The sequence below is a fragment of the Solea senegalensis genome, linkage group LG3 (assembly GCF_019176455.1).
Source record: "Solea senegalensis isolate Sse05_10M linkage group LG3, IFAPA_SoseM_1, whole genome shotgun sequence".
NCBI classification, from domain to species: Eukaryota; Metazoa; Chordata; class Actinopteri; order Pleuronectiformes; family Soleidae; genus Solea; species Solea senegalensis.
The window spans coordinates 10,595,386-10,610,486 of NC_058023.1; the positions used below are offsets into that span (position 1 = coordinate 10,595,386).

At 39.1% G+C, this 15,101-nt stretch overlaps 1 protein-coding gene across 9 annotated transcripts; it reads right to left on the reverse strand.

Moving 5' to 3' along the window:
• Positions 1-1,628: 1,628 nt before the first annotated feature.
• LOC122766622 lies at positions 1,629-14,768 on the reverse strand. 9 transcript variants are annotated; one of them, XM_044021638.1, is made up of 9 exons: positions 12,682-14,764; positions 11,934-11,994; positions 11,536-11,603; positions 9,824-10,027; positions 4,866-4,942; positions 3,849-3,909; positions 3,242-3,309; positions 3,001-3,161; positions 1,629-2,386 (listed from the first exon to the last, which is right to left on the reverse strand). In XM_044021638.1, the coding sequence occupies exons 5-9, from the start codon at positions 4,915-4,917 to the stop codon at positions 2,306-2,308; spliced, it is 423 nt and encodes a 140-aa protein (XP_043877573.1). In that variant the 5' UTR covers positions 4,918-4,942; positions 9,824-10,027; positions 11,536-11,603; positions 11,934-11,994; positions 12,682-14,764; the 3' UTR covers positions 1,629-2,305. The 9 variants fall into 9 exon arrangements, with proteins under 9 accessions (XP_043877573.1, XP_043877567.1, XP_043877565.1 ...); XM_044021632.1 differs by having other exon boundaries at positions 1,629-2,471; positions 14,330-14,762; XM_044021630.1 differs by having other exon boundaries at positions 1,629-2,471; positions 12,682-14,762.
• Positions 14,769-15,101: the final 333 nt, after the last annotated feature.

The window sequence follows — 15,101 nt, forward strand, 5'->3', positions numbered from 1 at the left end:
TACACTGTGACGTTGACATTTTTTCCTGATAATTTAGAATCTATTCAACAAGAGTTAGCTTCAGCTTAGTCTAACTGTCACAAAAAATACAGGACAGGTTTTGGGGTTCAGCTCAGGTTCAATATTCCCACGGGCCTGGTCGGGTTCAGACAGGAAAATGTGTCCCAAAATGCATTTTGTTCTCATCTGAACTGAAGGACTGAAGATGGGCGACGTGAAGCCGGCAGAGGCAAACTATGATTTGTGCATTTGGGCTCTACAAAAAGGGCCCAGAGGTCAAACAGGAGTCTCTGTGGACTATATTGTTTTATAAATTAAGATTAAATAAATCTGTCCTTTGTCCGGCGAAATGACTTATCTGCATTTAACCCATCCTCTACAAGAAACCTTCCAAGAAGTAGGCGCAGCACGCAGCCACTGAGTTTTTGACCAGGTGGAAAGCTCCCTTTCCACTTGGCCTGCCCATGTCATGATGTTTGCAAATAATATTGTAATCTGTAGTGGGAATATGGGACAGGTGGAAGAGAGCCCACTGAAGAGAAGAGGACTGAAGGTTAGTAGGAACAAGACAGACAAACCTGTGTGTGAATGACAGGTGTGGAATGGTGAAGATGCAAGGATTAGAGGTAGAGAAAGTGGATGAGTTTTAGTAGCTGGGGTCAACCATCCAAAGCAAGTGCAGGCAGGGTGGTGAGGTTTTGTCACGTGCAGAGGAGGGAAGGTGACGATAATGGACGAAGGATGTTGGAGCCAGAGGAAAAGAGACCACTTGTCCTTCTGCCCTGAAGAGAAAACTGACCTGTCCTGAAGGAGGACATGAGCTCAGTTGGAGTAGAGGAAGCGGACATGAGGGACAGGGTACAATGGAGGCAGATTACCCTCTGTGGAGATCTCTAAAGAAGGTGGCCGAAGGAAGAAGATATGCTTGTAGGTCATTTTCAAACCAAGGCAAGGAATGAGATGACTACAATGGTTATACAAATAGTAGCGTGTAGAAGTATGACAGAGGGAATGTGTAGTGGCTTTGTTCTGGCCTTCTTCCTCAGCAGCTTCTCCGTGTGTTTCTGAAGGCAGAAAATGATGATATTCTCCACATGGCTGTCACTGTCGAGCAGCATGTACTTCAGCTTTCCGGGATACTTCTCCTCGAGCTCTTTGACCACATGTTTAGCCAGTGACTTGGCCCTGTCTATACGCGGTACGCGGCCCTCGAGGATGTTGAACTCTTTCATTCTTGTTACCAGACGGGTGATGTGGAAGGCCACCTTCTGCTCATGAAAAACCTTCCATGCTTCGGTCTTGTGGAAGAGATGGGAGATCACTGTAGCATAGAAGAGGAGGACCTGCTTCTCTGTCCCGTCTGCCGACAGATCTATTTTGACCTTAAGGTCCTTTTTATCTGATTTAGAAAACAGAGAGACCTTCATCTTGCCTGTAAATCTTGGTGGTAGCAAGATAGATTGTTTTGATTTGTTTTTGCGATTGTGACTTGTTTGTCTAATAATGTCTGGCAAGCTGCGTCTCCTTCAATTTCAGCAATACTGTGCTATTTATCTTGTTGCTGATTAGGCTCATGATGTAAAAAAGATAAAAGGAACAGATGACATCACACATGCATCACATTGGTGTTTGGTTGTATGGCTGCTTGGTTTAGTGGTTAGATAATTGGTTTGTTAGTTTTTCTGCTGGCAACTGTGCGTCACGAGTAACAATACATGTTGTACAGCTGAAATCCACTGAACTCTAAACCTGATGTCCCAATTTCAACACCTTTATCAATTTTGTTGTCAATACATCACATGAAAAAGGTTTGTACATCCAAAAGCCTCGCATTGCACATTTCTCTGTATATACACCTAACAGAGAACAACATCCTCACACTTGGTTTTTACATTACAGGGAAATACAATTGCACAAACCCATAGAAATAATCATTAATACAATTTGTTAAGAATTGGCTTATAGAACTACCAAGTCTTTAAAAATATACAGTATATTTTCAGGGCAGACCTGGGATTCGAAATGAACACAATAACACACTTGGTGCAGACTCGTAATAGTTCAAATTTAGAAAGAAACCCCACATCCCACTCACTCACATTCAAGCATGCCCAGTTGAAATCACTATTAAAGAAATATGTCGCCACACATTAGAAGTACCCATTAATGTCCACGATCAAATTGCTCAAAGAAATATACTTTCCCCATCACAGATAAACACATCCAACATCAGTGATGGTGCAGTTGTGCTCCATCCATGCATCAAACGACAGCTGGACACAGTTTCTCTTCACACAATGGCGCCTTAAGGCTTCTGAGCAGGATGAAAACAATGGCGTAGATATCCCACACTGCATTGCAGAATGTAAACAGGAACAGGTTCTGTCTAGAGAAGACATTATTATTAAAGACTGTGCGACCGGAGTTGTGCTGAGCCGGAGGGAAGTGAAGTGTAAAGACCCACACGCCACCTATTGGTGCAGGTGAGGAAGAGACATTTGGTTATAATCTAAACAGTCAGTATATTTGTTTTTTTTAACGTTTTTATTATTGAGGAGTTGAGAGTCATTCAGATTATAAAATTACAAACTGATTTTATTCTTTTTTTTTCAGACTGCACAGGCACAGAAAAACAACAATCTGCTGACACATTGTTTGATGTCCAGCCTTGGACAGGTGACGCTGACGCACCTTGCGTGTGACTTTAGTTGTACTGTGAAAATTAAATAAGTCTAACCTTCTTCCTTCCTTTTCTGATAAAGTATCTTAAATTAAATGTTGACTATACATAACAATTTTGAAATGGTTCTAGAAATGTGTTATCAAATGACTCACTGGACAGAGCAATATATAGTCAATATAATATAATATACTGTATTGTAATAAATCATATTACAAATATTTAGTCCTATGGAGCTGTGCCTAATGTAGTAATATTTAATATTTGTCATTCTCACCTGTGACAACTGTAGTGCAGATAATTAGTCCCAGTAAACACACCTGCGTGGCTGTGGCACGCTTGGGTTTCTTCTGTGATTCAGCTCCGTTGTTCTCACGCAGATAATTGACAACATATATCACCAACAGTGTGAACAGACCCGGGGACAGCAGGCATAGGAGTATGGTCAGCTGCTGAGGGGTGTCCCTGTAGAACACCAGCTCTGTGGACAGTTGAGCAGCAGATGAGGTTTGTGGGAAGACAATTTGGTGGACGTCATGCTAAAGGAATGAGCATACTGACCATAGATGATCCGTGCCAGAGCTGTGAGAACCCACACAACTGTGGCTGCAATTGTACAGTAGTCAGGGCTAACAAAAAAAAGAGAAAAGACACACATTAAGTATGTTTAAACCATGCACACGCGGAAAACAACCACTCACCTCCACCAGTCCCTCACAGAAGATTATCTAATCTAATCCAATTATAGTGTGGATATTAGACATCTCATTGATCAGAATTGATATTAAAGGTGAAATGTGTTAGAAATGTATTATAGTATACAAAAATATTTTATGTATATAACCTTTTTTATTGTGTCTACTTTTTTGGGGTGGGAATTTTATAACCATAATAACAATAATAATAATAATAATAATAATAATAATAATAATAATAATAATAATAATAACAACAATCACTTTATTTGTATAGCACCTTTCATACAAGGATAAAAGGAAAATAAAATATTAAAGGCAAATACAACAATAAAACACAACACAGGCGGAATGAAAAGGAAAAGTCTTATTATTATGCCGTATTCAGTTGTTGTTCCAGCTCAAATATCATGAAGAAGCATTTATTTTGTTAAGGGGACATAATAAATCACTACACTATACATGTCAATCACCTGGATATCCCGGACATCACAGCATCCATTGTTGACGTCACTTGAGCGTTCTTTACTTTTGCTGAAGAGAAGGAAAAACACTGGTAAGACCTGGTGTTTACATCCAGCTGTGACTGTTCACAGCTGGAATTAAAACGTGTCTTGGATCTTCTACATCACATATGATGGACTTGGGCTTAACCTGCACCCCTCAATTCAAATATGCAGCACCAATGTATGTTTAATGTATCTGAGAGTGCAGATGTGTCTCGTGTTTTAACTATTAACAGAAGAAAAGAAATATGATGATCAGTGTTCATATGTAAATGAATGAACATTCATTCGTATCGAAATACTGTGAAACTGCATCAGGTGATGACAGCTGAGGACCCTGATGTTTCCTGAGGACAGATTGTCTTCAAGCAGCTCTGTAATGTGGAGTGGAGTGTCCTCAAACACCAGCAAACGTGTTTTCTGAGATCACATCTGAGGACACGTTCAGGACAGATTGGGAGTGTTCAGACCTGACCTGAACTTGGCAATCTGGATGTGCTCAAATCACTCAGGATGGATGTTAACACCATGTCTGAAGTGGGTCTTCAATGAGAAACATTTACTGCTACTAAATGCTGACATAAAGGATACTAGTATTCACAATGACATGCACAAACATTCAAAATAAGAACTGGAAACATGTTATTTGTTACTTGCTCTTGTTCGTTCACTTCACTAAGATGTTAATTATATAATAATCTAGGATTTCATTTGGATTTAGGAAGTTAAACGTTTACCTCACCTGGTGCATCACCCATTATAAGTCAATTTTATAAATGGAACATTGTTTCCATTATTATTTTCTCACATTTTATTTATACACTGCGGACACATCTAGATCAAGTGAAAAATCAAGTAGAAAAAAAGTAGAAAAAATCTAATCAAGGGACCAAAATAGCTCAAAATAACCACTGCTGTTAGATTTACCACTGCTCCCCTGTTGTCACAGTTCAAAGACATCAGACATAAGAAAATCACACTTACCTGCCATTGCTCCTGAAACAGCTCCTTTGTCTCCCAGCATCGTCAAAGCCATGCCACAAACTGATCCTCTGAAATTGCTGTTGGAAATGAACAAGACAAACCTGTCAGTGTAATTTGACACCACATCACACATGCATGCATGCAAACTAACCATAGGCAACGCGGAAACAGTCGCAGTTAATGGGTCTTGCAATGGGACAATGACCCAAAACACACAGCTAAAAACACCCAAGAATGGCTAAGAGGAAAACACTGGACTATTCTAAAGTGGCCTTCTATGAGCCCCGACCTAAATCCTATTGAGCATCTTTGGAAGGAGCTGAAACATGTTGTCTGGAAAAGGCACCCTTCAAACCTGAGACAACTGGAGCAGTTTGCTAATGAGGAGTGGGCCAAAATACCTGCTGAGAGGTGCAGAAATCTCATCGACAGTTACAGGAATCGTTTGATTGCAGTGATTGCCTCAAAAGGTTGTGCAACAAAATATTAAGTTAAGGGTACCATCATTTTTATCCAGGCCTGTTTCATGAGTTTATTTTTTTAAATAATTCTGTTGAAGCATGGTTGAAAAGCAACGTCTGACTTTCATTGGTTAAATTTCATAGAATTCTTATTTATTATTACTTTTGTCAGATTCAAGTTATTTCTGTGACCATTGTGAGTTTTTCTTTCATTAACCGAAGGGTACCAACAATTTTGTCCACGTGTGTATGTAATGCTGAAGCATGTCTTGAATAAACCTGGCGGTTTTTACAGCACATATATGAAATAGTAGGACAAACACAGGATTTACCAGTAACAGTAAGTAAGGTTCCACTCCAGTATTAACAGAGCTGTGTTATTGTTCAAGTGTAAGGGTAGATCATGCTAAATACTTGACTCTCTGGATGTGATCCAGTAAAGTGAAATAAAGATAATGATCCTCTATTGTCGTTAGCATTGCTAAAACAACAACTGTATATATTGTAAGTCCACTCGCATATTCACCCTGTGCATTTTAACTGCACATTTACGACCGATCAGAAAGACTAAATAGGTCACACACATTCATTAAATATATTAGGCAGACTGTGGAACGTCAGCATGTGCAGTACATGTGTAATCAAACATGTATATTGGCGATATAAAGAGAGACCGCAATGGGCATGCTTCAGTCAGTGTGTGTGGCACAGCGCCCCTCACCGTTCTCCAGTACATCTGAACAGGAAATGTGCACATTCAGCAATTTTGAGCATAGAAATGTTGAAATCATACATTAAAATAATTTATAGAACAGCCAAGAGGACAAATCGTATTTTGCTGCTCATGATGAGAGGGGAGGCATCCCTGACCGCACGTCACTGCATGGCATTGAACTTTGAAGCAGATCCACTACAGCAGCTGAAGACCACATCTGGTGCCACTTTAATAAATGTCCCCTGTACATAATATTGTGGCCAGTGAGTGTATTTCTAAATATTGATGAATTCATATCTTAACAAAATGTTTAAAATGACTTCACAGATTCATTTAGTATCTTACATCAGTTAAATGCAGATTCGATTCTTCTCACATGAAGATATGAATCGTCTAAATGAATTAATAAAAACAAGGACAATTTAATTAAATAAACTGCTATACATTTTATATGGAGGACCAAAAGGGACAAAATTCAATAAATAAATACACCATTAAATCATTAATTAAATGTGTTATTAAATCATGAAGTCTGTCATTAAATACATTCAATTAATTAAAGACACATTTCATGATTTAATGACACATTTCATGATTTAATTACACATTTCATGAATGATTTAATGACACATTTAATTATTTAATGACACATTTCATTCATTTTTTTTTCACGATTTGTTTTTATTAGCAGAAGCTTTTACAGGATATTAATGGTGTGTAGCAAGCATCTACAGTTTGTTACATTGAAAGATGTACTTTACAAAAGAAACATACACAAATATATAGCCTTACAGACACACTGTAAAGGGATGACATTTTTGATTTTTTGATTACACATTTAATTATTTAATGACACTTTTCATTATTTAATGACACATTTAATGAATGATTTAAAGGTGTATTTATTTATTGAATTTTGTCCCTTTTGGTCCTCCATAATTTTACAGTCTGTGACTATTGTGTGTAATCTGCATTCAAGTGCAGTTTAAAAACGTTCCCTCGCTCGTTTACAGCGAGGGAACGTCAAGAGACGTTTTTCCGGTTCCTTAGTGCGCACAGATCAATACATGCTCCTCTCCTAAGAAATGAATGCACCAATGCACACAGATACGCCCTTGCAACGCAAAACTTAGGACAACACTGATGTCTCAAACTGGTTTGACGTTGACAAAAGTTTATAAAGACTCAGTCATCACTTGGCTGTGGAGAATACGTGTCCACACTGACACTGACAGATCTACAGCTGCACACAAGAGCATTGTCACAGACTCCCGGTAAGATGTTTATATCCGGTTATGTGAGCAGTCTCTGGGCCACAGCAAGAGCCAACACTCCATGTCTCTCTCAGCTCCAAACAGAGCATCATGTCTGGTCTCTAATCGACCTAACGCCTTTCAGGTGATTTGACTTGAATGGTACACCTGTTAGGGAGCATTACCTGTGATTATAGAGCCATCTGCTGCGCACAAATGGCGGCTCCAACAGGAAAGCGGCTGTACGCCAGTAGGACATTGATATGGACGCAATCTAGGTCCTCGCGCGCGCAGTACGTTAATATCAGCGCACGTGCAGTAATATGATTTGCTCGTGAGCTTGTTATAGTATAGTATAAACAAACCTGGGACAAACATTAGAAACTATCAGTGATCCATGTAATCAATCGACGTAGGCATGCAATTAAACAATCTCACACACACAGAGAGAGACTCACTTTGTTTTCAGTCCTGATGATGAAACCAGGACTGTGAGACAAGAGGGACAAGACAGACAGGTGCAACTGCATGTGCACTGCTACCTCGAACATCATCTAACAAGTGGCAACTCGTCAGCCATTTTGAAACTTGTTGTATTTTGATGACATGATGAAACAACACATGCCATTTTTGTAACAATGGCTCTGGTAGGTGATGGACCAAGGTAACACCATTTGGGCAGGCAACTCTTCGCTCTTTCACTGGCTGTTATCATAGAAAGTGAAGGTAGTGGACAGCTGTTGTTCCTCGCCAGGATGCTAAAGCAGTCTAGGACAGGCTAATTATAGAGCATTTCATTAGACCACAAAAGATTTTGAGGCCGACGGAGGTAGATCACAGCTATAAAACACACGTAGACCGACTAATGGGAACCCACTGACATTCATTCCTCGCGTATAGTGATCATTTCATTTCTGGTACTACTACAGTTAATCACAACGCTGATGTATGCATCCAGAGTCACAGCTTCTTGGCACTTTTTACACTTCCCTTAAGTTTCCCACCTAACTGCTGACAAAGAAGCTGTGAATCTGGAGTCCACTCTGGCTGTTTCCATACTACGGAGCCCCAGACATGACAAGGGGAAAAAATTAATTTGTGGCCATGAAATACTAATTAGTTTCCACGAAATGGGCACACATAATATTAAAAACATTCTCATGAATTACCTTGTGAGCTGCACAAGTAAAGCAAGCGAAGAGGGCTGAAACTTTGAGATGGACAGAGATAGTGTGATTAAGTTTTATTTTAGGTTGGGAATGAGTTACAAAGACATTCTCAAAGCATTCCACAAGGTGGAATACAGTGCCAGGTTTACATTGCTACCTGAAAAGTAACCTGGCTTTTAATATTCTGTTTAAATGCCTCAAGCTAATAACGACTCCTTGCAATGCCAGGCTTTTGGGAATATTGTTGTAACTCATTCCCAACCCAAAATAAAACTCAATCACAATAAATTACTTTAAATTACTAAAAATGATAAATATGAAAATGAAAATAAAAATTCTGCTTTGGCAATGTTAAGGTTTATTTTCCTTCCTTCGATGCTTTGTTCATAACACTTTTTACAATATGTACAATATTCATGAGATAATACAATATTAGAGAATACACACAAATTTAAAATATGATCACAAAAAAACCTTCATTGTCACCATTTAAGGTCCCCTGTGACACATTATACATCATGATTGTGCTCCACCCATGCTTCAAACTTTAGTCACTATCTTGTAATAAAACAGTTCAGAAATCTTTGCAGCCTCTTCTCAGGAGGAAACCCAACAAACCGATCTCCCACAGTGTGTTCCAGAAAGCAAACGTGTACAGTTTGTGATTGCAGTAAATTGCATCAGGAGATATTTTACCATTGTTGAGCTGATTAATTGAAATGGTGCCACCTATTGGTGCAGGTGAGGAACAAGAGAAAGAGACATTTGGTTATAATTGGTGATTTAGGGAAGAAAGCATTCACTATATTTCATTATATACATTAGATTCATGGTTTTTGTGTGTTTTCAGAAAACATGACATTTAAAGCTGCAGTAGGCGGGATCACAAGAAAATTGATTTGAATTTGCAGGCTGGAAAAATACGAATGTTTAGGACTGCACCTCTATGTTTACACGTTACACCTAATTTTGACTCTTTAAACTGCATAAAAAGTGGTCATAGTTTTCTGTCCTAAAGCCTTGAGATTTGCAATTTTGACACAGACGCACCTGGAAACAGGCACATTCTCATTTATTTTCCTCTAAATTGGAGCATAATTTAGAAGACAGACATCATATTCTATCCTAATCTTTTCTATTAGGAACTAGTAGTACTGCTTCTGGATGGTTATTCATATCTTTCCTGTCTCACACTTCAATACTGAGTGAGACCCCAACCCACTGTCCTGTGACTGGTCAAAGACCGCTTAAGTGTTCTTCTTCTTCTTCCTCTTCCTCAAAGACCGATTAATTTATCAATAGATTATTGATACTGATTACTGATAGATTATTATGATACTGTGATATTTTTCTTCATTACCTGCGATGATTGCGCTGCAGAGAAAGAGTCCCATTAAACACAGATGACCAGTTTTGGAGTACTTTGGTTTCTTCGGAGGTTGAGCTGCACTGCTCTCACTCTTCATGGTCACGGTACATATAAAAAACAGAGCTAATAGAGCCAGGATCAACAGGTACATGAATGCGCACACCTGCTGAGGACAGTCCTTGAAGGTCACCACACCTGTGGACAAGTGAAAGTTGTTAATGCTGTGCAAAAAAAAAGTGGGTCAGTGGTCTGGGAGGACTGACATCTGCTCAGTAATTAAGAGTTTTTATTACACGCCATCAATAAAAAATTCAAATGACCAGTGTTTCCATCCCGACTGAACACCTAACCTTTAAGCTGTCTGATCCTACTACACTGGTTACTGCCTTCATCTATCACCTTGTTGTGTTCGTATTGTGAGATATGAGAGGAAACTTCTATATAGTTAAAAGGTTTATTGTTGATGCAACAAGTACAAAACACAAGGACGTGAAACTACCCTCACGGAGGTGCATCTTAGAAGAGCATGTAATACGGAGAACTAAGATCTATCATAGAGTGTATGTATATGTGTTGAAGTGTGATTGGTGCACAATAGTATTTAAAAAAGGGTAGCCGTAGAGATTGCGGTAATTACCATGGTAATTATCGAGACTCTGGAACAACCATCATGTATCCTTACATGCTAAGGATAAGGTATATCGCGCTGTTGTACGGTCAGCTCTCCTATGCGGTGCTGAGACATGGACCTTATACCGCACGCAAGTAAAGAAACTACACACATTCATGATGAGGCAATTACGTGGAATAATGAAATATCTCCTGGTATGACAAAGTATCCAACATCAAAATCCTTGAACGTGCAGGACTCCAATCAGTGGAAGATATGCTTATTGAGAAAAACCTGAGGTGGTCGGGACATGTTGAGCGTATGGACCGTAGAAGACTCCCAAGGCAGAAATTAACTGCACTTGAAAGAGGCATCAGGGAAGACCGAGATTAAGATTTAGAGACACGGCAAAACGAAAAACATGAACAAACAACATGAAGCGGAGAGATCTGAATATAGCTCAGTGGCAAGTCATGATTTAAATTTCACCATTTCACCAACTGGGACTTTTATGATGTATTCAAATACATATACAGAGGTGCCCCCTCCCCCATTTGCAGCTAAAACAGCTTCCACACTTCTTGGAAGACTTTTCCTGGTGATGTGAATTTGTCCTCATTCATTCTGTAGAGCATTTATAAGGTCAGGCACCGATGTTGGATGAGAAGGCCTGGCTCACAATCTCTGTTCCAGTTCATCCCAAAGGTGTTTGATTGGGTTGAATGTGTGGGCCGGTCAAGTTCTTTCCACAATACACTTGTCAAACCATGTCTTTGTAGTTCTTGAACACTAGGCCACAGTCATGTTGGAATAGAAAATGCCTTCCTCAAAGTGTTGCCACAAAGTTGGAAGCATAGGTTTGTCCAACATGTCTTGGTGTGCTGAAGCTTTAAGGTTGTCCTTCATTGGAGATAAGGGGCCAAGCCCAAAGCCTGATTGAAACACCTGACTTCAACATATATGTGTGTGTTTTAAAAGCACTTCATAAAGAAAATGCATTGATATTGTTATTTTTATGTTATTGGTAACTGTTACTGGCTGCCACACATCAGACTAAGAAAAAAAAAAGAAAAAAAAAAAGGAGCAAACTGACCGTAGATGATTCTTGCCAAAGCTATGACAATCCATAACACTGCAACTATAGCTGGACAGGAGGAACATCTGAAAAAAAAAAATAAAAAAAATAATCGACAAGACTATGTTAAGTTCATATGCGTGTGGTGACACTTTAGATTAGGGAACATATATTCACCATTAACTAGGTGCTCACTAAGATGCATAAATAACATACTAGCCCTTTATTAGTAATTATTAAGCCCGTATTAACAGCTTATTCTACCTCTATTACGACATGAATTAAGATTTTTACTGATTAGGGTGTTAATACGTGCTTAATAATTACTAATAAAGGGCTGGCATGCAACTTACATGCATGTTAGTAAGCACCTAGTTAAAGTTGCACACAGATATGAATATACACCAACTACTTACCTGGAAGACTTGGACGTCACATTGTCCATCTCTAACATCACTGAGCTACGTGTTGACATACCTAAACAAACACATACTGGTTTCATTCTCCACAAACATATTTGATTAAACCCATCCACTGTTACAAGAAGCTGACATAAAGCATATTAGTGATAGCAAAGGTACACAAACATGTTATGTGGAATGAAATGACTCCATAAAGCACCAGGTTGTTTATATAGACCCTATATAGACACGGCTCTATACTGGGAAAGGCATGACATTCCATTCATTCCACTGTTATGCCTCTCGAAAGACAAAAGGCATCTTGCATTAAACCATTGCTTGGTGTCTTGACAAAGGCCAGGATAACTTTTTAAGTTATACTTGTATACTATGATAAACTGTCCTGTGTATATAGCTGGTATATTCTGTATTACTATGACATATGTTTTTTCTTCTGTTTATTTGGATGTTTGTCCTTAAAGTAACCGCTGTGACAATAAAAGTCTTTAATCTTGAATGTCTCGCAAAAGTCAACAATTTTCTAAGTGGAGCATCATTTCCATTGTCATTCTCACACTCTAGCTACATTTGATCAAAAATTAGTATAAATAAGTGTAATAGCTGCAGTTGACACTTAACATTATGTTTTTGTTAAAACACACAAATCAAAGACACCATTGTTGTTAGACTCACTGCAGAGCTCCTGACATGCCTGACACATGTTGAATTTACAGTTAAATAGAAGAAAAACACCCTTGCCTACCGCTGCCTCTCAAATACGCTTCCTCTCAATGCTGGGAAAATGCAACGTGAGATGGCATTCTGATATGTTACCACATTAAAACGAGACAGACCAGTCAGAAAACCACACCTGTCTTCGAATGTTGGTTCAACGTCAACATCCAAAAATAAAAATTGGACAAACTAAACACACCCACACTGGCAGTAAACAGTCAGTTTAGAGTTACCACCTTCACCTAACTCTGATGTGCATGTCTCAAAACTGTGGGAAGAACCTGGAGACGGCCATTGTCATTTCTTAGTGTCACCAAGGACACAAAGAGATTTTATAGCAAAACAGTTCTTGAGAGCATGTAACACACATCTTAGTTAAGAAACAAGAAAAGATAATTCACTGTACATGACTGCACAATACAAACCATTACAAGTATGCCATCAGAGTTTGAAGCAGAACACTCCGGAACACATCTCTTAGACTGCATCCTGAACCTGTTCCGAGTTTAAAGGTGGACAGTCAGAACAAAGGGAGCGATCTTATGAGTAATATTTAGTGTGTAAAGCTCCGTCGTGGGGAAAAATACAGCACAATGGTTCACCACTTATTCTAATTAAAATATCCAGGATATCTGAAAAAGCGAGTCTTATCCCATGCTACTAAGTTCATTCTGGCTTAGTCCATTGCAGGAACGCAAACCAGGATGAGAAAGCACGGCTTGGTCAAGTCAGGTATAATCTATCCTGGTAAATGCACAGATTTACTGATGCAGAAATGGACAAGATGTGCGGCAACAAGCAAACCGCTTCTATACTGTTCTGTACTGTAAACTGAGGTTGTAAACACATGAGTTTTCCTATTGCAATTGTAAGAGAGTGTGATTTGAGAAATGACTGATTAATATATTCTTATAGAATAACATTTGTGTTATAGCAGTTTATGGCCAGTAGGAGGTGCTATAGGATGTTCTGCACACAGTTACTGAAGAGACCTCAGCTGCATTAAAACCTGCTGCTGAATGAAAGATAAAGTTTCATGGATTGTTATGCAGCGAAATCACAAATACACGAGCCACCGAATTTTATCACATACAGCTCTGATAATGCGGCAAATCATTTATTTAAATGTTCCACTTTTCCGTGTCAGAAAGTCCATCCAAGTAGCAGAGCTTCATCATCCAACACATCATTGTGACACAAACACAGATGAATGAATACTGTATATAATACTAATACTATAATGTGAGACAAAAATCAATCGAACACAGATCGTCCAAACAAGATCACTGTGTAGATCACAGTAAGAAAACTCAGAACCACCAACAATCTAACATAAACCCTTATCAGTTTAATCACCTTTTTCAATAATATATTGTTCTTTTATGGTGTCACACAAAGAATGAATCATCATGGTAACTTGTGCACCACTGCTTTCGTGCAACTGACTTGAGGCTAAATTAGGCCAGGATAAGCAACATAGCCTGGCTTAATCCCTCATCCTAGTTTGGTGCAATAGGCTCATGGGCAGCACAAATGCAGCAGAATACAGCGCAGGGCAGTTGGCAACCGTCTTTATTAGAAACACAGCAGAGGAAATGGAGATGCACGTAGTTTCTTTGAGGGGAACAGCAAGCAGGTAGGTAGATGCAGAGAACTGAACCAAATGAAAAGCTCACCGGACAGTCCAAGGCAGGCGGAAACCAGGGACACTGAGACAGATACATGGTTGGGGACATACTGTAAGGGTTCAGGCAGGATCTATAAGCAAAAGTCAGTCCAGGAATAACTGCTGGAGAGTCTTGCATGAGGGCTAAGAGGAGCTGGAGTACATAAGGAGGAGACGAGGAGCAGCTGTGATCACAGGTGAGTAGTGTTGGCTTGATGAGAAGGTGTGTCTTGGCAGGTAGAGTGGGGTGGAGTCAGGTGAGTGGAAAACTTCTGCATGAACTGACTGACACAAACATTGGACATACATTGGACATGTAAATGACATTACATGTCATTTAGCAGACGCTTTTATCCAAAGCGACTTACAATAAGTGAATCTTCCTTGTCATTCATTTTGGAGGAGCTGTTTATCTTTAATTTAATACATTCTATTATTATTAATTATTGAAAAAAAAAAAAAAAAATAATAATAATAATAATAAATGTGTTTGTATGCTGGCCTGTATTCATCAAAACGATACTATTTCCTCTTTTTTGATAAAATGAACATTGAGCAGATAGTTTTACATTTGGTCCCTTGGGGAAAATAATTGCCCACCCGTGTTCTAAATAGTATTTTGTGCAACCAAACAGTATCCCCACACAAGTGCTACTAACAGTAGCAGCCATCGAGGAATCCTCGGGGTGCACGTATGTGAGGTCGCTCTGACTTCCGACTACAAGAGAAGAACAGCATATGTGTTTGTCAGCAACAACAAAGTGTATGGAGTCTCTTAGACT